Raw genomic sequence first — 26212 nt, forward strand, 5'->3', positions numbered from 1 at the left:
GTGGGGGGGAGTTGGGACATTTACAACTTGTACCTAATATACACCTGGATACCTGGATACAAGGGGAGAACCTAAGAAATTGACTCGAAAATTTATACAGAAAAGACAAGATATCAAATTGACAGAATTTACTTCTTTTCAAGATAGAAAAAATCAACGATATAGCTTCTTATAACTGTTACTATTGTTAAACGAAAGGTCATTTGAAACTTTCCAACACCATTTTATAACTGATTTGATTTCATTTTAAACAAGAGATTATTTTTTTTTAAATATTCGTTTTTTAGTCTTTGTCACCCCCAGGCTACCCATGAGCGTCCACAAAAAATGTCAGCCCATTCGGTCCAGCCGTTTGGCCGGCTATAGGGAACATATATACGAATGTCTTGTTTTATTATACAGATCAGTAGGTAAAATATAAAGAAATATGAATATCAAAATAACAATTACTCTAAGTCATCTTCCTTTAATGTTTTTAGTAGGCGTTTTATGCATTTATTTCTGCACTTTTATATAAAAAGAATAATGATCACCATGAATGCATATTTAGAAGTTTTGAAACTATCAAATATTTTAGAAATTTCTAGAACTCCCAAGAATGAGAGAAAGTACGGGGATTCCCTAAGAATTTCATATTCATATTTCCACGTCTACTATGCAGCTGAGACTCAACCCCAAAAATTCGACAAATTTGTCGTATTTCGTGGATTTTCCGCGAACATTTCACAGATTTTTTTACCCAAGGTCAGGGTAGGAGAATTTGTGGAATCTGTGTTATGATGATGACGAGTGCATATCTTTAATCAATAGACATTCCTAAAAAGCTGTCTCACCCCAATTGGCTTCACATTCTTTCCAACATACTTGGTTCGGATTATCATCAAGATTTTAATAAGATAATTACATATTTGTGTGTTTGTAAGTGCCATCTTTTTTATAATACTATACAAATTAATAGCAATTGTCAAATATTTTGAATTTAATAAAGTTCAATTACTCAAATTTATTGTTAAAAAATACTTTTCATAAAATTTATGTTTTTTTATTTTACAGATATTTTGCTGGGACTATCATAGGCGTAATTTTATTTTTATTATTTTTTTTTTATTATTTTTGCAGCATGTTTTGGAAGTCAACGTATTATTCATAAACCCACAAGTAGAAATAATGAATTTTAATAATAAAAAAACATTGATACCTTATTCATTCTAAAACAAAAAAGGTTTAAAGTGAATCAGACATACCACTTTATAAAATAAATTTAAATACAGTCCTTTGAAATAATTAACAATACAATGTTTATTTCTAATTCTCATGGGAATAATTCTAATTAATGCCCTATTGTTCAAAAGTTTATTATATCCTATAATGAACAATTACTTGTTAACCATCTTTTATCTACCTTTATCATTAATTCATTGATCCTTGACATTGAATAAAGTTAATCTATTCGTTGACACGGATATTATCCCCGCAATAAACGAATAACGACGACCAGAATCCATTACTGGAGCACAGTACACGTGCAGGGAATAATTAAACGCGGCATCTTCACCGGAAATAATGCGCTTTAGATACACACAACACGTGCTGCCGGGGCCAACAAGTATGGAGGGACTGGGAGATAGATTATTATTATTCATGTGTTGTAATTACGGACTTATCTGTCATTATGATCATAGATTGTCGCATACAGGCGTCATTATCTAGTGCATGTTCCCATAAGGTATAGATATCCCTCTGTTTGAGTCCAGGGAATGAAAGATATATTAATGAAAAGATAAAACTAATGATAAATCTGCGAAAAACAGAAAACGAAGCTGAAAATCTGAGCGTGTTTCATTAAAGGTATAACGCAAAATTTGAATTAAGATAATTTAGAGGTAAAGTTTTTAATTAGATTTTTAAACAGCTCCTCCCTACCCATCTCACATATCCCTGACTTGACCTAAATCCTAAATGACCCTATAAATTTCAAATTTACGATTTTGATCAGAAATTTCATAATTGCAGGAATCTCAAAAATTCTGAAAATGTAAAAATATATTCAAGTGAAACCCAACTGAAAGAGGGTAAAAAATGCGTAAATGTGAGAATAATTTTGATTTAATTCTATTTTTAAATATAATTATTATATATTATATATATATATATATATATTATACATGAATACAACTAAATATAATTGAGGAAAAAATATATAGATTCAACGTTAAAAAAAACCCCTGAAATTTGAAGATTAAGTAAATCTCGTAAAACTATGGCGCTAATTGTTTTAAAATCATGCTGCGCAGAGCAGAGACGATTTTAAAGTTGTCAAATACTTCCCTATAAGTTAATGGTACACCCTGTAGATATATAGATAAGAAAGATATGTGTCCAAATAAAGCAGGCATTTTGAGATTGTTTGAAAAATTTAAATAGTTCCATTTTTTAGGAATTAGGATTCAGGCTACTCCCCCCCTTGCTCATCCCGCCTTCCCCCTCCCCCATGCGCATCCCTCTCTTCCTTTCTTCATTTATTCTCCCTCTCCGTCCTCCCCCCTTCCCCTTTTTCCAGTAACATCTACGGGGGGTGCTGCCTATACATTTTTAAATAATCCTCTTAATGAGTTCTATTTTTCACAAACTTAAAAATGTCACAATTTTCCGTTTCCTTCAGGATATAATAATTTTTCATTAGCACACAGATGACCGAGAAAAAAGTAAATAATTTTTAAGATTTTAAATTTCATACATTTTATGTTATTGATCTATTTATATAAATTGTAATCTCTGTTTGGGTGTCTGCCCGTTTGTTTGTGCGGTCATAACTAGGGACCTATTTGCCTCAAATTTTGATTGGGGAACTCGGGAGACCCACGGGCATGTTCTTAGCTTGGTTTTGAGATTCTTAGTTGAGTGGGTCGACTTTAATAGCGAAAATTTAGTTTTCCGGTGAAATCGTTCAAGTGCGGGTAAACGGCGGGAGTAACTTTTAGAAACCATGGGGGCTATGACAGGCTAGGGGTCGAGAATTACGGCTAGTTCATGCTAGGAGCCAAGTACTGCGGCTTGATATCAATAAGAAAATGTTTCCCGGCAATTTTAGAATTGGCGATATTGGACAGCTAATGAAGTTCAGTAGAAGAAAGAAATTGCATCTGAATTCTGATACTTGATTTTTGTTTATTTTTGCACAATTTGATCAGATATTATTAAAAATAACCCTTTCTGATGAATTTAAATCAACATGATATGATACCTAGCTTGATAAATTGTAAATATTAAACAATATTCGATTTTTTTGTTTTAAAAAGTTGTGTGTCCCCAAGACATATGTATTAAATGGTTAAATGCATTAGCCGACATCTGCCGAGTTAGAAACTAGAGAAATCTGCTAAAACATTTTATATTTCCGTACAGAGTACAGCTTACCGTGCACTGTGCATGTACTCAGATTACTCAGAAATCCCAGTAACTAAATCATTTTGATAATTTCCGTAACGAGTACAACTTACTGTACAGCTTGTTTGTACTCATATTACTTGTAAATCTGCAAAACAACCTTTTTTTAAAACAAGGGCTAAAAAACTCTGTTCTAAAAATGCATCGCAGTCTCATTTTCTCTCTTTGGTTTCACATTTTGAAATCTAGGAAATGAAAAATATTCGGACAGGTTTTTGCCGAATTGTTCAGAACTCCCTAATTATGAACTAAAATAATCACATAAATTATGTAAACAAGAATTTTGCTTTTAAATATAACAGTTTTTTATTAAACTAATGAGTTATTCAAAAAGTAGTGTTTATTATTACTAGCAGTTGAAGGTGAAAAACTACTTCTAGAATTAGGATTTTTATAATTGATAAAAAAGTAAATTTTTCGTAATATTTGCCGATGCTGTAAACTAGAAAGTAGCAAAATCATGCTTTATTACTGCGAGGACTTTGTGACCTCTTTGCTCCGGCCTCCAGTTTTGATTTTATGCACGCATATGAAATAAGCAAAATCCGGTTACAAACATATATATTTTATATCCTATTGAAACCATATAGGATTTCAATCTTACTTGACGTTGCTTCAAACCCCGTAATGCAGAAATGCCAAACAACAAGAATCACCAAATTAACATGATATTACTCGGGGTGTATAACACCCCCCCCCCCCGTACAAGAGAACAATTTCGCTCTAAATGAGCGTGACATTAATTTTTGGAGTTTCAGCTGCAAGATCCATACAACATTAGAATAATGTAGATATCATAATAAATTTAAAGGGACTGTAAGCGTATTTTCACGTCGTCCTTCATGGTATATGAAAATATCCGATTCACAGCATTCACAGCGGTATCCGGCATCGAAACATTTATCTCATCAATAAGGAAGAAGCATAGAGAATAGAATATATATTTCAGGGGAATTTACTAGAAAAAAGTGTAAAACGGCCATTTTGTTGTACTGTTTCCATACTGCAGGTGTACTTCACATATTTTCGCCATATAACCTTTTGGGCCCTGGAACATTATTTTATAGAAAATCTAAAATTAATGTTAAAAGAAAACCAAATTATGAAATAGGTTGGTTTCATAATTGACCAATGATCATTTCACATAGGCTCTATGCCTTTTACTTTACAAAAGATGATTTTCCGTTATAACTACAAATCAATTATTTTTTATTTACCTAATTCATTTATAAAGTTTATTTAACAGCTTTAAAAAATTCGAAATTGAAATGGATAGTCTAGGGAACATACTGTATTAATGTACTCTACTGCATATAATTTGTGAACATTTACATGATTTGTACACTTTGAACTCCCTTTCAGGCTGAAAGGGACTGCAAAATTCATACTAAGGGATTTTCTAAATTCCTCTCTAATATATATTCTTTTCTCTTAGGGTATAGAAGATATTTCCGTTTTTCTATTTAAAAGTTTAAAAGTGCTTCCTTCTGATAATTTCTATATTTTTCCTGTAGCATAAATGTGCAAGTCATTTTGATAGAGAAACCACAATTGAAAACAATCCTTTTTCAAAATTATGATTATTAATATTTAACTTATACTTGATCAGACAAAGCTTTTGAGGTCATTTTGTTCTGAATCGAGCATTTTCATCCGGTGAAATTGTGCTTACAGCCATTTTCATTTGAAATTGTACCATTTTATATAAATGTTTTGAACCAGATTGGTTCTATTTATACTATATAGTATATTGGACCAGATTGGTTCTATGTATACTATATAGTATATTGGACCAGATTGGTTCTATGTATACTATATAGTATATTGGTCCTGATTGGTTCTATTTATACTATATAGTATATTGGACCAGATTGGTTCTATGTATACTATATAGGAACTGAGTTTTTGGAACAAATCCCAATTTTCTAATTAAATTTACATCTTTACATGCAGTGTATAAACCTTAAAAATTCAAACTTAAACATTTTGCTCTGACTGAATTCATAGTTTAAAATATTAAAGCTCTACTACATCGGGTTGCAAAGATAAAAAAATTATAGTTTGTGGTGAATACTTTCACTTTTTGGTTTGGAAATTGGAAATCAGAGAAAAATCCACGAATACAATTACGCTACTTCAGTTTTGACAATCTCAAATAAAAATTGTTGCCGTTAAAGCAACAGTTAAGAAAGGGTGGCGCGAAGCGCCATTGAAGCATAGTATTATAAAAATCCATGATCGTATTAAGAGTAGGAAAGCGTAAATACAATATTGTAAATGTTGACATGTTGCAGACTAACACGGTGTAAAACTAATAAAACAAGAAAAAATTACAAAATATATTGAAACGACCATTTTGATTAATATTGATATAATTTAGGTTTGATTTTCTTTTCCAAATTTTGTTGTTTTGTTGAAAGGCACTTTTTGTCATCTCTCATGCAATTGTCATTTATGATCCAAAAGTTACAAGCTGTCACGTAATAATCTATGAGAATTTTGCCAATTACTTTTTAAAAACTGAAGTTAAAAATGTAAATGTATAAGTGAATAACTGAGGCAAAGGGCTGCTACACCTGAAAGATGACCCAGTCTTGAAAAACTATGGAACTCTCCATAACAGTTTGAATCGACCATGAAAAGGTGTAAAAATGTTGTTTTTTTGAGCAGTTGACAAATGCTATGCTTTTTTTGTATCATCATAGTCTGCAACTAGTTGTCAAACACTAAAAATTAGAGCCGGTGCTTACATCTTGATTTTACGGGGGAGGATTCCTACCTTCGTGTTTCAATATTAATTAGCTAAACTAAGATATTGCTGATGAAGCAAAAAGTGTAAACTAAGGGAGGAGGTTCATAATATTGCATGCACCCTAGCAGGCCAATTTAACTTTAAAGAGACTGTACACCTAATTTCACTACGGCACCTTGTAATCTTTTCTTTTATTAAGAATGAATGAAATATTCTTTTCCATTTAAAAATTTATTATTTTCTAATCTGGATTCTCAGTAAAAGTAGAGGTGGTAGAGGTATTTAAGGAAATGTCAATTTTACGTAATAAAAAATTGTTTAAGGTCCTGGGAACAGAAAATGCATCAAATAACAAAATGCATACATGTTTAAAGAGACTATAAGCCTAAATTTAAGTGACCCTTTATGCAAAGACGATATGCCTTATTTACAATGATACTCTTAAAACCTTCAACTGATCAATAATGCGAAGTTTCTAGACGTTTAAAAATGTTTAATTCCTGTAGTGTGCTTTCCTGCAGCATAGAAATGCGCAAGTCACTTTTGTACAGAACCGAGAATTCAAAACAATCAAATTTCCAAATTCTAACATAGGTATCTCCTAAGTACTTAATCAGAATATATAATTCATTGTGTTAGTTTACAGTGTGCAGTCCTCTTTAATTTTATTCCTTGCTCGTAACCAAAAATTTCCCACGCAACCTCTTATTAAAACAAAAGATAGAGGTTGCGTGGTATTTGAATTTATTCATCTTTCAGGCCCGTAGCCAGGGGGTTGGTGGGTGTAAAGACTAAAGAGACAGGTGCACTATTGGGTCAAACACCAAAAATGATGCCCATCGACATTATCTGTTTACTTCCTTCCCTCCATTATTTCTTTGAACCCCTGTATACAGCCCTCCCTCTATTATATGTTTGACACCCTGTAAACTTCCTTCCCTCCATTATTTGATTGAACCCCTGTATACAGTCCTCCCCCCATTACTTGGTTGACCCCCTTTATACTGCTCACACTCCATTTTTTCTTTGACCCCCTGTATACTTCCCTCCCTCCAATATTTGATTGACCCCCTGTATACTTCCCTCCCTCCATTATTTGTTTGACCCCCTGTATACTTCCCTCCCTCCATTATTTGTTTGACCCCCTGTATATTTCCCTCCCTCCATTATATGTTTGACCCCTTGTATATTTCACTACGATCATTATTTGTTTGACCCCTTGTATATTTCACTACGATCATTATTTGTTTGACCCCCTGTATATTTCACTACGATCATTATTTGTTTGACCCCCTGTATACTGCCCCTCCCTCCATTATATGAGTAGTTAGAAAGATAGAAAATCCATTTATTTCAAGCACATGTCAACATCAGAACACGTTGACCGGGGGGAACTTCAGAGCTGGGGCATTGAACGGGAAAAAGGGGGGGAGATCCCCCCTCTCAAAAATACATATTATTTCATTAAAAACTAGCTTCAGAACCCAGCATTGCTCAGGGTACTCATAGTTACTCCCGCCATTTACCCGCGCTTGGTCGTAAATTACGAATTACGATTTCAATTTAGAATTTCAAAATAAAGCTAAGAACATTCCCTTGGGTCTTCCCAGTTTAGGCAAATCGGTCAAGGGGTTTATGAGTTATGATCGAACAGACAAACAGAAATTTCAAATTTTTGTAATTAGATGATCCTTTCATAGAATTGTAACAGTTAATTCTGATTTTCATGACAGAATCGATTATATTTTTACAGTTAAAATTTATATATCGTTATCATTATTTTTTATGTAATTTACACTAAAACAAACCATAATTTTCTGCAACAAATTAAACCTGGCTAGATCACAGTGCGTGCAGTCTTTATTTAATAAATACACAAAATAAAAAATTTCCAATATTTATTTTCTTGATAATAAACAATATGTGATTGAATGCATTCATAAATAAATCTAGTAAATTTTAAAAAACAGAAAGTCCATGGAACAAAGTATTTCAGCTGTAGTACAATATGTACTGCATGTAATCAGTACATCAGAGTACATTATTCTACTGTTTAGAACATAAACCATCATCACATATGTATCCTTCCTCACAACTAGAACAGGGGGCACCAGCCCTGAAAATATTATTTAAAATTTTAGTTTTGTTTAGAACAAAACATGAAAATCAGGTTAGCGATAGAAGAAGGCATCGATTTTTGTTACTTTCAAAACATTGAAAATAGATTAACGAAAAATAAACAAGAAATATTAAATAGCTTAATAAGAAATGGGTAGAACACACACTTTTGTATTAAATAATAACACTCATATTTTAGGAAAACTCCGAAAGTTAATCAATTCCTAATGTTAATTGTTAATCTATGTTAAACACAAAAACAAAAAAGTTGTCAACTGCTCAATACGCGATTTTAGATCAAAAGAAATTTTCAAATATATTTGTTGGCTTAGTTAAATCTATATAATCATCAAAATCAATCTGATAAAATCTAAGACAGAAGCAACAATTTAATTTGTATGTTTAAAAAAAATTATGTTTTAGTGCAATTTCAAATGATATTCACTCAATAAACCCAAACCATTGTATCTATCTTACTTAATGTGTAATGCTGATTTGTTTTCATAAAGCTTTAAAATAATATAAATAAGAAACTGCGTTTTTGAAACTTTAACATTTGAATTAACACACTATTAAATATTGTTTTAAACAAAACCTTTTTTAAATCGGATTTCGTAAAGGCTAAATTAAGTATAATAAACACATTAATTGAAGAAAAAAAAACATAAACATTTGGTAAATTTAAGATAAGATTAAACTTACTTGTAAAATTCATAGGTCTCGATATTCCCGATATCATAATGACAAACCAACAGGGTAGAAAACATTTTTTCCTAAAAAACATTTTTCATATCGTATTTTGTATATAGTTTTGGTTTACAAAGGAATTTAGTTTTTACTAATTACTATATCTTTGCAACTGGATCATGTAAACCTTTGATATTTCAAACTTACATTATTCGATCTTACAGAATTCATATTTTGAAATATCTAAGGTCTACGCCATTAGGTTGCAAAGATATAGGGGTTAGAAAATCAGAGATTATAGCAAAGACTCAATTCCTTTATTTTTAGAATTAATAATATCTAAATAAAATTTGTTTTTAGTAATATAAGGCCTGTTTTAAGTCTAGACGCAAGAAATTTAAAAATCTGGAAAAAAAAACTTGTGAAAGAACAATAACAAAGTATGATAAATATGTAACGATCGAACCAATAAAATAGTTATTTACAAAAATCGGGAAAATTTTCTTCTTTTGTAATTTTTCTATTCAGAGGAAATAACTTTGCTTTGCGTTTTCTTCCTTTGAAATAAGTTTTACGACTAATTGCACATTTAATTATGTTAAAGCTAATACGTTTAAATGTTTTAACATTTTTCTCTAACATTATACGTTGAACTGGTTTAAACGTTAGGGTGAGATAAACACCAGCCCAGAGTTGAAAGTCAAATATGAAAATTCAACGTGTTTTTGTTTCACCTGAAAATGCGCCAAACCACATCCCATCAGCTGATTGTCTGCCCAAACAATGGCCGAGAAATGTAGGTATGAATTGTCCCCGGTCCTAGCAAACTATGAAACATCATCCTCCAACTTTTCAAATTTTATCAATATTTGTATTATGTATTAGGGAAACCCCTCTCGGGTGTAACTAAAAAATCCAAAAAAGCAACAGATTTGTGTTTTACAAAATTTACAAAATTTACAAAATTTACAAATTAAATACTTACATAAACTTTTCATTATTAGGAGATTCATACAAAGTTATTTCATCATACCAGGCCTGTATTCCCTTATTCAACTTCTTTTCCAACTAAATTGTTTAAATTTATAAATTATTCTAAATTTGTTGATATTTCCAAGATTAAACTGTTTCAATTGAAAAATAAATAATTCTACCCAACTGAAGAATAATCCAAACTTTTTGAACCGGAGATATGGTATAAGTTCTCAGTGTTCATTTTAACTAAACAAGAACAATTAGAAATTAACAAACACACAAAATCAGGAAGAATGTTTGGTACTTCCCCTAGTAGCAACCTCCAAAATGTTTAATTTCCTAAGCTGCAACTTCCCAAGTCTGTTCTAGACGCAGCAGTCAGACCCTAGCATATTCTAGTCACAGCGCTCGGCCCCCTTTTGCAAAGGCCAAACATAACCTCCAATTTACATTTGGGAAGTTGCCACTAGGTAAGTTGTCCTTTGGGAAGTTTTCCTTTGGGAAGTCACCCTTAAGAAAAAAGCCTTTGGGAAAGTACCTAAGACTGTTAGCTACTTAAATTCAATTTTTAGAATTTAAAAAAGGTACTAACGTCCACAGTACTATTTGACACAACATTTTGATATTATGGTGTGCCAATAAAATTTTCACGAAATCAAATCTTATGACAACTGTGCAGAATTTATTCAGACTTATTTTTAGCTTTTTTTAAGCACGTTTTTTCTTTAAAAATTTCATGAAAAAACTATTTAAAAATTATTGGTATAAAAATGCAATTAACAAAATGTTAATAGTTAATTCTGTATAACCTCTTTAAAGCACAACGCGTTACCATGAATGTCAAGCCTATATCCAGAACTTAATCGTGTATTTATCTAATGGTGTGACAAAATTATAACTTTTGATCTTACTTGAATCATTTAGTTTCTGAAACCCAAAAGGTAAATGCTTATTAGTACACTGATCTGCCCATAGCTGTGCACTGGCTGCTAATTCATTGTCCCAAACCTTAACAAAAATAAAGTTAAAATCACAGAGTTGTATGTCCGATTCACAATGGTATCTAGACCTTTATCTGAGTATACTATCGAACCATCAATTTTCAGATTGATTTTTTTTGTTTTGTTTTTATGCTTTTTTGGAAAATAATTCTTTTTTATGATGTTATTCACCAATTTCTTCATGTTCGCAGCTGGCTTCATGTTTGTATCTATTCCCTTAGCAAACTGTCTCCTGAGCTGATTGTGCCTACACGAACAGATCAAAATCAAAAGGTTAATTTAAACTAATGAATAAAAATGAACAAACATACTTATCTAGTATCTTGTTTTGAAGATCTTGAGACATATTGTTATATATTATGTTGCATTCGGGTGCTGGCTCCTGGAAAAAACGAAATAAAAAAATGTTAACGGAATAATTAGTTTTAACACTTCAATCTCTTAAAGTTTCTTGTAAATTTGCAAACAAAATAAAAGAAATTGATTCTTTGCCACAAACTCTGATTTTTTATCACTGTATCTTTGACGCCCATGTCGTAGATCTAAGATATTTCAAACTATGAATTATGTTAGATCAAATGAACCAAGTTTTTACACCGTTAGGTTGCAAAAATACATGGATTCGAAATTTCCTTTTCTCATAATTATTAAATTTTGTACAAATTATAAATCAAATTTATTTTTGCAAAATACCTTCAAATTGCAGAATATATGATCTGCTGGATATTCACATTTATCCTAAACAACACAACTATTAACAACAAAAAAACATTTTACATCTAGAGGGGAAAAATGAGCACATGCATTTTTAAATCATTCTCACATTGAAGAAAACATTTTTAGTATTTTGCAGATTATATTACGAAGTTGATTTTGAAGATTATATTAGGAAGTTTTAATTTACAGATTATATCAGGAAGAATTGGATTTACAGATTATATAAGTAAATTTGATTTTACAGATTATATTAGATAAGTTGATTTTGCAGATTATATTAGGAAGTTTTATTTTACAGATTATATCAGGAAGTTTGATTTTAGAGATTATATCAGGAAGTTTGATTTTACAGATTATATTAGGAAGTTTGATTTTAGAGATTTTATATTAGGAAGTTTGATTTTAGAGATTATATCAGGAAGTTTGATTTTAGAGATTATATTAGGAAGTTTGATTTTAGAGATTATATTAGGAAGTTTGATTTTAGAGATTATATATTAGGAAGTTTGATTTTACAGATTATATTAGGAAGTTTGATTTTACAGATTATATTAGGAAGTTGGATTTACAGATTATATAAGTAAATTTGATTTTACAGATTATATCATTATATTAGGAAAGTTGATTTTGCAGATTATATTAGGAAGTTTTATTTTACAGATTATATTTGAAAGTTTGATTTTAGAGATTATATCAGGAAGTTTGATTTTACAGATTATATATTAGGAAGTTAGATTTTACAGATAACATTAAAAAGTTTGATTTTACTGATTATACATTAGGAAGTTTGATTTTACAGATCTTATTAGGAAGTTGATTTTTCAGATTATATTTGGAAGTTTGATTATTTTAATTAATTCAAGAAGTTAACTATTTAAGTATTGTACAACGTGTAATTTGTAATTGAATATAATTTAACTACTGTAAAAACTGTATACAGATGTTTGAAATTTTGTAAATTAAATAAATATAAAAAATCAAAATCTATACTTTGAAAGTAACTTACTTTGATAATAGACTCGTATCCCTTTACAGTTGGAGAAGAACTTGTACTAGCGTCAGATCCATTCTAAAATAAAATTAACATAATTATGCATAATCTATTATCAACTTTGCTTGTCTGTCTGACCGCTTGTATCCAATAAACGTCAAAACGGAACAATTTTGTTTTCCAATTTTAAGGAAATCGGTCTAGTGATTCATAAGTTATGATAGGACAATTAAACAAAAAAAGAATACTTCTTTTTGCATATAGAAGACATATCGATTTTAAGAAAAAGAAGATTTTTATCTTTTTTTGTGACCTGTGCCAGTGTTGATGTTGTGGTCGTTTCAGCAGACGTTTCATTTGTTTTCTCTCCAGGCACGATTGTTGTATCATTTTCAGGTTTCTTTTCTTGGTAATGAAAAGTAACTGTAGAATTATCTGGATATGAAACAGTTACATTATCTCCTTCCGGAATTGTAACATTTGCTGCTAAAGCGGTTTCAGAGATATTAGCAGGATTAGTGGTTGATGATGATGTAGTTTCTGATAAAGGATCTAACGTAGACTCAATCAAAGGGATTGAAGTGGATTCTTCCAAAGAAGCTGAAGTAGTTTCTTCCAAAGGAACTGAAGTGGTTTCTTCCAAAGGAACTGAAGTAAATTCTTCCAAAGGAACTGAAGTAGTTTCTTCCAAAGGAACTGAAGTAAATTCTTCCAAAGGAACTGAAGTAGTTTCTTCCAAAGGAACTGAAGTAGTTTCTTCCAAAGGAACTGAAGTAGTTTCTTCCAAAGGAACTGAAGTAAATTCTTCCAAAGGAACTGAAGTAGTTTCTTCCAAAGGAACTGAAGTAGATTCTAAGGAAGAAACTGAAGTTGACTCAATTGATGGTGAAGAAGTATTTTCTGGTGCAGTAGCTGAAGCTGGCGTAGTTCCTTTAGAATATCCAGTAACATCCGTGGTTGTTTCCGTGGTTTCTTGTGGAACAGGACTAGTAGATTTTGGAAACCTAGGTTTCCGATCATTTACATTTATTTCCTGTTTCATATCAGTAGTAACCATACCGACAGTAGAACCCTAAACATTTGTTTCTTTGTAAAAAATGTTTATCTAATGTCGTAATACATTGATTGTTGTAAAAATAAACATACATTTTGTTCTGTACCAATCACAAGTGAAAGGATTGATAATTTTGTTCTAAAGGAACGGAATTTTTTCCACAAACTTGAATGTTCTAATTCCTATGTCTTCGCAAACCTGATGGTGTAAATTTCTGATATTTCAAACTTAGACTTTTTGATCGAACAAAATTACTATAGTTTAAAAATATCTAAGGTCTACGACATCGGGTTGCAACGATATAAGGATTAAAATAGAGTTTGTGGCATAAACTCTTTTCCTTTTTCAAATTTTGAACACTGACCTTTGTTGTGAGGTCAGGTGATTTGTGCTGACCGGGCAGATGTTCTCTCAACAAAAGATCTATCCCCGATGAGTCCTAAACAAACATGTTTTTTCATCTTATTCTAGAATTTTTAAGGAAAATTTTAAAACCTGAGAAATTGCATTGATCTGCTTTGTATCATTCTATAAATAAATATGATATTAATATACTTGACGTTATTTTATTATGTTATTTTAAATGTAAAAATTATATCTTATGAAGATAAAAATAATTTGAATTAACTTGCTGTATCCACGAGTAGAGGAAGGTTCAGTGGGTATCTGAAAAAATCTTAGGTTTACCATTTAAAACCTCAAAAATCTCAAATCTCAAAAACCAGGACAATATAAGTAGAAAATTTAATGTTCTCTTCTTGCGACATTTATTTGGAAACCTAATTTTACAGGGACTTAATGAATTTGAGTTACGAAGCTTCAAATTTGAACCACCGATTCAAAATTAAAGATTCAGGAAGGATTTAAGTCGGTGACTTAAATTTGAGCCGGCGGAAGGCAGTTCAAATTCGTTAAATTAGGTTGCGGGTATAATAATTTGTGTATTAAAGAAAGGGTTCACAACTGTATCTCTAAAGAAGATACAGGATGTTCAGATATTTTTGTGTTTATTTTATCAACTGCAATCTCAACATTATTCTCCATAGCTTACAGTGCTCCAAAGAAACTCTCTAGTAAAAATCTATGAAAATTTTGCCACATACTTCTTAAGAGCACTTGTCTAGGGCTACAAAAGTATAAGTGAGTATAATAGGTAAAATCAAAGACCATGGCGATGCGACACTTTAAAGATGACCCAGTCTAAAAACTGATGCAACTTTTCGTTGCAGATTGGATCTCAATGAACTCTGGTAGGCACACACAAGACAGATCACATTTGTGAAAAGCCAGATGGCCTAGGCTAGGGATAATCTAACACCTGCTGTTTTAATTATAAAAGACGATCTTTAACTCTTTTTTGTCTGATTTGATGGAAACCACACTGTATATAACAGCTTAATGTTAAGTGTTAAAAGCTAGAGTTCTCCTGTTTTGTCTTAGCAATGACTTTTGCTGTGTTTTGAAAAATTGTAAGCAAGCTAAAATTTTTTTGATCGTGAAAATTGATATTAAATTGATCGTGAAAATTGATATTAAATTGATCGTGAAAATTGATATTAAAGTATTGATATGAAAATTATGTTATTACCTGCAAATTATAGTCATCACCCTGAGATGGCTTTTCTGCTTTTTCTTCTGGTATTTTTGCCTTTTCCTAAATACCAAATTTAATGTTGAAAAACTATATTTTTGAATTTAAAAAAATCATCCATTTTTTCAAATTGTAATTGGTTCTCCTTTGCAAAATGTTTATTAATCATGTTGATATTTTGTATTTTTCAATTTATTATAATTGAACATTGTTTATAAACACTTACATATCAACAAGCAACTTCAGCCTAACAAGAAGGCTAATCATAAACATCTAAACCATTAATTGAAAAAACTGCAATTATAATAGTATTGAAAATTATAAAAGGCCGGCTTTAATGAAAGATTAACACAAAGGCCAAAGCAAACCGATCTAATTATCTCTCTTTTTTCTTAATAATAAAATAAATTGAGAAAATTTGTATTTTACACACTTTGCAACGATCTACAACAAGAAAACGGAATCACGATAAAATTACAATTAGTATTCTTTTTCGAGAGGGTTTGAGACCTTTTAGATGAGATTTTTAACCAGAGAGCGTATACGAGGGTTAAAAATCTCATCAAAACAGTTGAGAACCCTCGAGAAAAAGAAATGTTTTTAGCGTAAATACTTTACGACTACGAGTCCCCTTCAACCAGTAGGATTTTAGATAATTTTATGCCCTGGAAAGAAAGAAGTATGAATTCAAATGTTAACACTTTCAAAATAAATAAATACACAAAAATGACACGTCAATTATATAACATCTAATATAAAGTTTAAACTTTTTTTAGTACATATTAAAGAAAATCCCAAATATTAATGCTTGAAGATGATGATTCAAAAGAATGCGGGAACTTACTTCAAAGCAAAAAATGCGCAAATATTGAAAGGCGTACTCAGCTGGGGTGATATTTTACTTTTAAACTCATAAGAAAATAGTGAAAATTTTACCCCAGCTCAGCTGGGAATATATGGGTTTTAGGATATGTTCACCATGGATTAAAAAGAGGCCACCCAGGACATAAAGACTTTTATGAAACTATAATTGTGTATACCATATCACTCACATGGTCACTTATAGTAAATCTTATTTTAGACGTGCTATATTGTTACATTAGTACATATTATAACACGGTACTGTAAGTTTAACTGGTTCCCGGATTTTCTAAACATTTTTTTTATTTAAATGAAAATAAAATTGAAATTAATTTTCATTTTTTATTTCTGCTTTGCTAAAAAGCTTTTTTTATCTAGAAATAACCATTGCACCAAGACAAGTACGCAGTACACACACATTTAATAAAATAACCTACATTGAAACCCTTAATAACGAATATATCGGAAGAATTTATCAAATGTCGTCTTGACAATTTTTCAATGAGTTTTATTCTATATTACTTAAATTTCAGTATTTGCAAAAATAAATAAATATCCATGAATATGCAGGAACAGTTTTAAAGAGTTCAATATAAACATTTTATTAAAAAAAACTAAATATCTGCAACATTCCATTATCAGAAAGTGAAGAATACGACATTTGATGAATTCTTTCGATGTATTCGTTATTGAGGGTTTCACTGTATATTACTTTATTTTGGCACGACGTGTTATAAAATTTTCGGATGCTAAAAGGCTTCAAAAACTTGAACCTTCTTGATAAAAAGCTTTATTGCACTGAAGACCAAAATAATACTGTTGCAAATTCTTATAAAAAAGAATAGTCGATCGCTTATATTGAAAGTGCACAGCTACTTCTAAAAAATAATAACACACAAAAAACTTGACCCTACAATTGTTAAAAAACTGAAAAAGAAAAAAACTTTTAAAAAAACTTGCCAGTTTTTGCGTTGAACTGTTTTGTCTCTGAGTTTCTGAATTATCCGTGAACAGAGGATAGATATCGTCTAGATCAGTTTCATCCAGAAGAAAATAACTATTCCCAATTCTTACTAAATATAGATTCATGAAAAACATGAAACACAAAAAATAAAAATATAAAAAGTTTTTTCTTAAAAAAAATATAACTCACCAATAGCACCAGATGCATCTGAAAAATAAATTATTATTTTTTTTAAGTACGTTAAACCACAAAAATAAAAACTCAAATATTAGAAATAAGACCATTTCTAATTTAACAAATTCAGCATGCCGGATCAAATCAAATCAAATCAACAATTTGCCCATCTATATATATCTACTTGTCTTGTCTGTCTATCTGTCCGTCTGTTTGTGTACATCCAATGTCAAAGCAGCCTAACAGATCTGGCCCAAATTTTGTGTGGGACCTCAAATGACCCCAAGGAAGGTTTATGGATGGTCAAAATTACAAAAATTGGTGTCTAAAAGTTTTTGATTTTTTAAAAAGTTTGAAAATGCGCGAAAAAATATTAGTAAATCCGTGAACTTTTTTTGTTATTGAAGATTAAAGAGAAGATGGTCACAGATAGAGCCACAATTAAATAGATTAAATAGAAGATGAACGCGAAGTACCCAAAAAGCCTGGTAATTATAAAAATAGATATTAAAAAAACACGTAAAGAAATAATTTCCTAACCTAATGAGCACATTTAGTTCACTGGAGTAGCAGGATATTGAGTAGGAAATAATAATGTTTAAAAAATATTTATATATAAGATTTTGCATGTATACATACAAAATACATATATATAGATATACATGGTATTTTGCTATCTTGGCATATTTGTTTCTGATCTCCAACCTTTATTTTTAGTTCAATTTGACTAACTGCATTAAAAAATATTGCTAATTTTTCAGTTTTTATCGTGAATTTTTAAATATGCAAAACATCTGTGATAAAAAATTTTATTCATTTAAACTATATTGATAGAATCTAGCAGGACACACTGTGAAATTAGTGCTTACGCTGTATGTTTGTATACAGCGTTTATGATTAAATGTTTTAAAAAGATTGTGGTGTTATAACTGACAAATTACTCATTTTATATTTGTTTATATAGATACATATATAAATTAGTATATATGAAGTTTAGGTAAAAAACTAGATTTTAACCAATTTGGTTCAGCCGTTCGGCCAGCATATACATAGTATCAGTAAAAAAAACGCGAAATGTATTGTGTATTGTTTTGCATAACAAAATTTTTTATGAAATAAAATTTGATTTTCAAAATGAAAAAACGTTTTCAGTACATAGTAAAAAAAAATACCACGGAACATTTTCTTGTAAAAAAACTTTTTCTTTAGAAAATTATTGGAAAGTAATCAGGCTTTTTTTCTGTTTCAAAATTTCATAGAAATCTGTTGACCAAATAAAAGAGATATAACAAAATCCGCAAAAATTGTTAATGCAAATCTGCGCAAAATAAAATAAAAATATAATATCCAAAATATATTTACTATTTACAAATACTCCTAACTCTAAATTAAACTTTGATTAACAGAATAACTCTTTTTTTATTAAAAGATTTTTATGAAACTTTGGAATATATTGGAATATACCTTTTTTTAATCCATTTCTAAAAAGAAGAAGAATTGTCACAAAAAAATAGTTTCGCGGTCATTTTTTTCTTTGTTCGAAAAAATGCTTTTGCATTTGATTCACTTTATTTCACTTAAAACAACATTAACCCTCAGAAAAAATGTTTTAAAAACAACGCTAATTCCTTTTTTACTCACCCTGTAGGCTGTATAATGTATATTGTATGTTTTACTCACCCTGTAGGCTGTATAATGTATATTGTATGTTTTACTCACCCTGTAGGCTGTATATTGTATATGAGCGAGGAGCTTTACTGTATAAATAAAGGAAAAACCCCGAAAAAAGAAATAAATGTGTAAAAAAGTTGATCCATGTTTTTTTACTTATTGTGGGAATAAAGAACTAAGATAACAAAAAAAAAACTTTTCTTTTTCAAAAATATTTTAATTTTTAAGATGAATCTCAGACAGATAAAGTAATATGATATTTTAAATCAGAAATTATACTTTGTAATAAATTTTAATGATAGTTTATGTTTTAATAAATTAAATAATAAAATATTGAATAAAATAAAATAAACATGAATGAAGACATTCTACAATAAACACGTGCAAGTAAACGACGGGGGGGGGGGGGGTTGAGTCCAATTAGAGGTAGGGGTGTAAGTTTTATATAATATTTAAATCGTTTAAAAGATTTCTCAAATTATAGTAGTTTTCAGCTGAAACTGAAAATCAAAAATTTATTTTTACAAGTTATTTTATTCTTATTTTATGGTTTTTAGACCCCATTACTTTTTAAAAATGTATTAAAATCAAAGAAACAAAAAATTGTGAATTTCATTCGATCTTAACTTTTTTTACAACATACACATTTCACACTCCTCATATTAAAATAGCCTACCTTCTTCATTCAATTTTTCTCCAATTATCAACATTTTATCTAAATAAAAGATTTTAGAATTATTGTTGGCGACACCAGGTTGCAAAGATAAAGCGAAGTCGAGTTTGTGATTGAGACAAGTGCTTAAACCGATAATATTTTTCAAGTATTTTTTATCCCTATTTTCCAAAGGGAGTGGCAATGGCATTTAAGGAACAAGCATGACTTCGGTGAAACCTAAAATGTATTGGATGTTTGTCGTCTTCTTTAGTATGCGTTGTTCTAAAATATCGTTCGCTGGATTTGTAATTCTCAACCATTTATTTAAAATAAATGAACATTTGCAGTTACAAATCAGCTAAAATTCAAAATACCTGCAAACAAAAATCGAAGACGACAAACTTTACCGATTAAATAAACTGAGGAGCAATTTATTTCGCACAAAGTGTCCCACGACTGATAGGTAGTCTTTGATCTTTGAAATTAAATCTGATATTCATTTGTCAACCTACTTTTACGTGCATGCATGTTACTTGAAACAATAATTTCAACATTCTCCTAGTCCTGGCAAAGCAGAATATGGTTTACCTTTTTATGTCAATATTACCGGAGATATTCAGAATTTCGTTTAAATTTCAATTTATAAAATAAAATCAAAATTGTCGAAATCCGGTATATAATACAAGCAAAAAAAGAGACAGACCACATTTTTGATTTGTAGGATAAAGGGAATTTTGTGATTATTACTCCGGAATTTTACTTCTAAAATTTAAATCGTTAACTAACGGTAATTTAAAAAACGGAAAATGCCGTTAACGGAACGGACGTTCGTCCTTACATTTAAAATTATATAACGGCTAATTGCAATTTTTAATTTTTATCGGTTGGAACTAACTAAAGTTTTGTTTACTAATAAATGCCGTAAATTATTCCAAAGCTCCAAGATTAACTTCAAGATGTCTTTATACAAATTACAACTGTCATGTTCTGTGAGCGTGAAAAGCGTATTTTTATACCAGAAGAATTACCTTTAAACAGTTGGAAAAAGCAGAGGAGAAGCACTAATTGCATTATGCCTGTACGGAAACTATTGTAGGACTGGTGTCAAGTTTCTTTAAATTTTACTTTAATTGAATATTTGATTTTTGTCTTTGAAGTCAACTGTTTTCCTATAAATTCCCAAATCAACTTGTGTTTACTGTAAAGTCAAATGAAAGTGTAGTGAGGCGAAACCTCGTACTAATTGATCCATCCTTGAGCTGCCATTTTGAAATAAACTTAAACCTTTAATGTTGAGGTGGGGGGTGTTTTTTTGTCGTAACTAATCAACTTTAAAGGGAGTGTCTGCCTTGACATGGTAGTTGAGCTGAGAATGCAGTTTTGTAGAGAAATATTTTAGGATTTATTAGAGACCTAATAGACGTTTTTACGGTGCAAATTTGTTAAGCAAAACGGTAAACTAACCAATGTTATTATTTCTTTTTCATCAATATATTAAATTTCTTATGCTTTAAGAATTTATTCGCAGATATCTTCAAATTCTTCAAATGAATTCTTTTCAATAAAATTCCAGGAAATCTAAAAAATATTTGTGAACAATGAGACATTACTGTAACCAATAACTGAATAAGATTTTTCTTTTCAATGATAAGAGTTAATTTTTATTTTCTCAACCTGTTCCTAAACAACAAATTAGGTTACTGTAGAATTAGTTACATTTTTCGTGGTCGTCTTTGAATAGTTTTTTTGAACCGTTCTCAAAATCATCCTAACAAATGAAAATTTTAAAGATTGAATTTCATCTCTTGCTGAACAAATAAGCACCGTAAAAACGTCTGATAGGTCTCTAATGAATCCTAAAATATTTCTCAACTCAACTAACATGTCTAGCCAGACACTCCCTTTAAATGCTCAAAAAGAAAAAGAAAAAGTGAAAGACAGTTTTAAAAATTAACGTGTATTGCTAAATATTGTTCAGATTTACAAAATTGTGAGAAAATAAAAACGTTTATTTACAAATTAAAAAATTGTATTTCTTTCTTTGCTGTCTTTCTTTACATATTTGCCTCTATTAATTTAACTCTTGGCACATACAGTTTATCCCACAACTTCTGAATTATTAAAAGAATTTATAAAATGTCTTCTTGACAGGTTTTCAATGGGTTTTATACATGTTGTCAACCATGAACATGAATGTCTCCGTTGTAAAGTTGTCTTTAACTTAGGTTCCCTCACAGAGACACCAAACCAAACAATTTCAATCCCTCCTCTGTCTCCTCTCCGACGGAGTTATAAATGTAAACAAAGCCTCACTTGTTGTGAATCTATTTTCAAAAGTTAAACAAAGAATAATTTTCATATAAAGAATAAGTGACTTTCGTTAATAATCAATTGTCATTTATTTCAGAAGTTTAAAACGTCTTTTAGTACTGTTCAAACCATTGTTAACCCGGCCCCAATTATATGTCATTTTTAGAAAATAAAGAGAATTTTGTTATCGATTTTTGCTGTAGCATTCGGAAAATATTCTTGGGAATATATATCCTTCAACGACTGATTTTCAGCTGACTTATTATCATACCATCTTGAGAATCTCGTTTTCTAGCCGTTAACAACATGTATATCCGCCTGAGTGTACAGTGTACACTTATAGGACAGTTTACTGATAAAGGATGTTAAGAGAAAATGGCCTATTCATACAGTACAAACATCAAATTGTGAGCAGAACAAAAGGAATAATACTCGAAAGAGGGAAATAAGGCGAATTGGCAAGGAAAACACTCTTTTCTACCAGACACACATACAGAGCGTCCCATATCAAATAATATTATCTCCAATCTTTAACGCCAAAATAAACCCTTAATACTCGAAAAACTTATCATTTTTTGCAAGACAATTCTTATATAAGCCTTATGTTATTTTTCAAAATCATTCATTCTTATTAAATTTTCTGATTAGTCTCGAAAATTGCAATTTAGACCCGTTGACGGTCTAATATGATGTGGGACACCCTGTAGATGAGAACAACTTCTTGAAAATGTATATTTCAGAAACGAGGTTTCCTACAAAATACAAATTGTTATTGGCGTACATGCATATAAATAATAATTGTTAATAAAGATTAAACAGTTGAAGGTTTTATCAATAAATGAACATTGTTGTGAATCGAACAATTGGTTTAGAAACATGTACCATTGAGAATTGAACAAAGGCTTAAAAGGTATTGGAATTCTAGGTTTTGTAGGTTTAGCAGGTTTAGCAGGATTTGGAAACTCTAGGTTTAGCAGGTTTTGCAGGATTTGGAGATCATATTTTATTGCTGTTGTGAATCGATAAATAAAGGTTTTAAAAGGCACTGTTGTGAACTGAACTGAAGTCTAAAGCAATTTAATTCTTCTGAAATAAATATTTATCTGGTTAAAGTAATTTCACTGTTTATTTGGAAATGATTCACTGAAAATTATGTTTAAATTGGTTCTTTTAATGCACTTTGCTCCATGAGGTTTTTGTTTATATCTATAATCTACGCGAAAGCCTTGGAAAGGTTTGGTTTGGTAAGTGGACGGAGGGTCTAACGGAGGTACAGTTTGTCAGAGTCGACCTTACAATAGGGTAATTTTAGGGCTATGGTTCACACAAATATTTAGTACGCTTTCTAAGTACAAGTGTATGGGAAGGTTTTGAATTTGAAATTTGACTCGGTAACGATGAACTATTGCTCCGTAAAAGACTGCAGAAGTAAGGCTTATAGATCACTAATTCCAAATGATTTAAAACCCTTTAATCGGACTCTCGTAGGTGAAGCCCTCTAGTTAAAAAAGTACATGACGAATTCACAACGGTACCCTTCATACCTGTTCAATAATGTAGTCTTATGTGTAGCTCGAAAGGTGTTGAATTTTTATAATTTCCGCCATTGTTTCATTAGCAAACTCCGCAAGTCAATTTTCTGAGAAATCACGATTAAAATAATCTACTTTCAAAGAGAAAATTTGTTCGTGCCTTCATAATCAAACAATCTACAGTTTAAATTATGTCTAAAGTTTTATTAAGTTTTTTTTGATTGAAAACCTATTTATGCTTGAGTGAAAATAAATATTTTCTGTAATCCCCCCACGTACTTTAATATACAGATTGACCATTGAGAGTGGAGTACATTGGCTTGTACCAAGGAAAATTGAATTCTCATTGGCTTGTACAATTAGTAAAGGATTAGCGTACATCATCCCTCTAGTCTATACACTATAACCTCGTCGGTTTTATACTATTATAGCTACTACTCAGTAATTGTAAAAATAAATAGATGGCCATGAAATATGCTTTAAAGAGCTCCATATAGTTATTCAATTGTAAAAACAAATATCTGTAGAATCCTATTATCATGGTAGGTTTAGAATAAGACATTTTATAAATTCTTTTGATGTTTCCAAAGTTCTGGGTATTAAAAAAAATCTAGGTTAATCTATAATTGATGTGTGAATTTATTTTCAATAAATATTGATTTTGAATAAAAGTAAAAAATAGAATTATAAAATCAAATTATAAAATGAATTAACTCATGTTGTATATTCAAAGACATTGTTTTAAATTCATGAACTTAATTATCATAATTTTACAATTTATGTTAAAGAGACTAAATTCAATAAAGATTTTAAAAAAAGATAAAGGGATTTTCCCGATATTCTAGCAAAGGGACAGGTGCCAGTTTTTCTATAGGGGTTGCAATTTAAGTCATTTTATGTTTCTGTCGATGTGCAAAAACTTATTTGGACTTTTCAAGGTTTCAGAAAAATTCCTAGAAATTTTTATAATTTTCCAAATTGGTTATTTTCAACGCTTGTTTTCCAAATTCCAAATTTTTGCAACAAATTCCATATATCTTTGCAACCCAATGTCATAAATCTTAGATATAATCAAATATAAGTTATTTTAGGTTCACAGTATGCCCCCTCTGTCAAAAAGTACCAAACAATGATCTACACCTTCTATTGGAGAGTGTGCAGATAGTAAAGTGCAGAAGCACAACCATGATGAATTCAGAGAGCTGAGATTTGAAAAGCTTAAATCCAAGTAAAACCCGGTCTAAGCAACTATTTAAGCCCAAGTAATGCTCAACCTAAGAGTCGAGTTTATGGTAGACTTGGGATTAGTAAAAACCAATCGACTTGGTTTTTCGACTCTCATGAAGACTCATGTCTCCAAACGCTAAAGATCGTAAACTTTTTAAATATTTTTATATTTTTACATTTAAATCCTCATGAAATATCTGTAATGTTAAAATTGTCTAGATTTAATAAATGAACACACAATGGAAATAATATACATATGCGAAGTTTAAGTTTTTGAAATTTACACTGAGCAAATCTACATCTATCAGCTGATTTGCAACCGTTTTAAAGTCAGAGCTCTCTCATTGGTCAAATCAGAACCAATTAGAATCATTGGGTCTAATTTTAGACCCAAGTGAACTATGCGTATAGAAGGTTTTCTTTTAAATCTCAGCTCAGAGATGGAATTTAAAGAATTTGAGCCGCGGTTTAAATCCGCCAAAACCCGGTTTAATTTAAGCGCCGGCTTAAATCTTAAAACATTTGATACAATTTTAAGTGGAACCAACCCACTGTGATTTAATGGTCTCAAGCTCTCAAGCAAAAATCGTTGAGAATTTTGCCAATTACCCTCTAAAATTTTAAGGCTAACAAAAGTGTTTTATAGTGCTAAAATGTACATGTAAAGGGCTACAGAAAAGTATTAGTGAGAGCGGTAAAACCTAAGCTAAGGGTGTAGCAACACTTCAAAGTCAACCTGGTCTTAAAAATTGATGAGACTGTTTATAAGCAGACTGAATCTATATGGGCCATATTTAAACCGCGGCTTAAATTTAAACCGCCGCTCAAATTCTTTAAATTTGGTCATAGGGCAACAGCAGGAATCTTAAGACTGAATCAGTGTAGCTCAGATCAAGAGGTGGCAAGATTATTCCTGGGACAGGAACGGAATTTGACAGAGTTGAGTCATTTCATGGAAAAACATTTTTTCGATGGACATTTCATAAATAACAAAATCATAGATAGGGAATTTCAAAGACAGGACATTTCATAGATAGGACATTGATCATGGACAGGAAATTTTATAGACAGAGAAGAATTATCATAGATAGGTAGTTTCAAAGACACAAAAGCAATTTTTTCAAATTCAATTTAAGGTTTTGGGTATGTAAAAGGTGTGTCACAATTTTAGAAAATGTGATCAGTTTGACAAGTTTTCAACAATATAATATGTTATCAGTTTAAAGCAAAAATATGAATAAGATGTGAAGTAAAATCAGAAAGATCGTAGAAGGATCAAGGTATGATTTATTAGATTAGATTACTTGGAGGAAAAAGATTAAGTCATCATAAATATTAAATGTCTATAAAATATCTTCTATAAAATGTCCTATCTTTAAAAAGTCCCATGAATTCTGTTAGATCAAATAATCAAAGTTTGAAAAATAGAAGATTTATACTATTAGGTTGAAAGGTATAGGAATTAAAACAGTTGAGGGTGTGGCA

The 26212-nt window shown here is 30.4% G+C and overlaps 1 protein-coding gene and 1 long non-coding RNA gene across 6 annotated transcripts; one reads left to right on the top strand and one right to left on the bottom strand.

The window, feature by feature from the left end:
- Positions 1–8080: 8080 nt before the first annotated feature.
- Positions 8081–20960, bottom strand: LOC111713972 (flocculation protein FLO11). Of its 5 annotated transcripts, XM_023488976.1 has the most exons (19): positions 20687–20951; positions 19680–19718; positions 17348–17365; positions 17155–17267; positions 15331–15396; positions 14370–14408; positions 14238–14270; positions 14107–14181; positions 13002–13760; positions 12704–12766; positions 11674–11718; positions 11292–11362; positions 11152–11227; positions 10891–10987; positions 10164–10225; positions 9990–10072; positions 9739–9823; positions 9020–9090; positions 8081–8315 (listed from the first exon to the last, which is right to left on the bottom strand). In XM_023488976.1, exons 1-19 carry the CDS (start codon positions 20727–20729, stop codon positions 8246–8248), a joined length of 1908 nt encoding a protein of 635 aa, XP_023344744.1. In that variant the 5' UTR covers positions 20730–20951; the 3' UTR covers positions 8081–8245. The 5 variants fall into 5 exon arrangements, 3 of the variants coding, with proteins under 3 accessions (XP_023344744.1, XP_023344745.1, XP_023344746.1); XM_023488977.1 differs by lacking the exon at positions 8081–8315 and having other exon boundaries at positions 9739–9831; positions 20687–20957; XM_023488978.1 differs by lacking the exons at positions 8081–8315; positions 9020–9090 and having other exon boundaries at positions 9738–9831; positions 20687–20960.
- On the top strand, positions 17720–24980 carry LOC111713973 (uncharacterized). The gene is made up of 2 exons (XR_002767846.1): positions 17720–17820; positions 24592–24980. It is a non-coding gene; the product is annotated as an uncharacterized LOC111713973 (long non-coding RNA).
- Positions 24981–26212: the final 1232 nt, after the last annotated feature.

This window comes from Eurytemora carolleeae, unplaced genomic scaffold (genome assembly GCF_000591075.1).
Source record: "Eurytemora carolleeae unplaced genomic scaffold, Eaff_2.0 scaffold832, whole genome shotgun sequence".
NCBI classification, from domain to species: Eukaryota; Metazoa; Arthropoda; class Copepoda; order Calanoida; family Temoridae; genus Eurytemora; species Eurytemora carolleeae.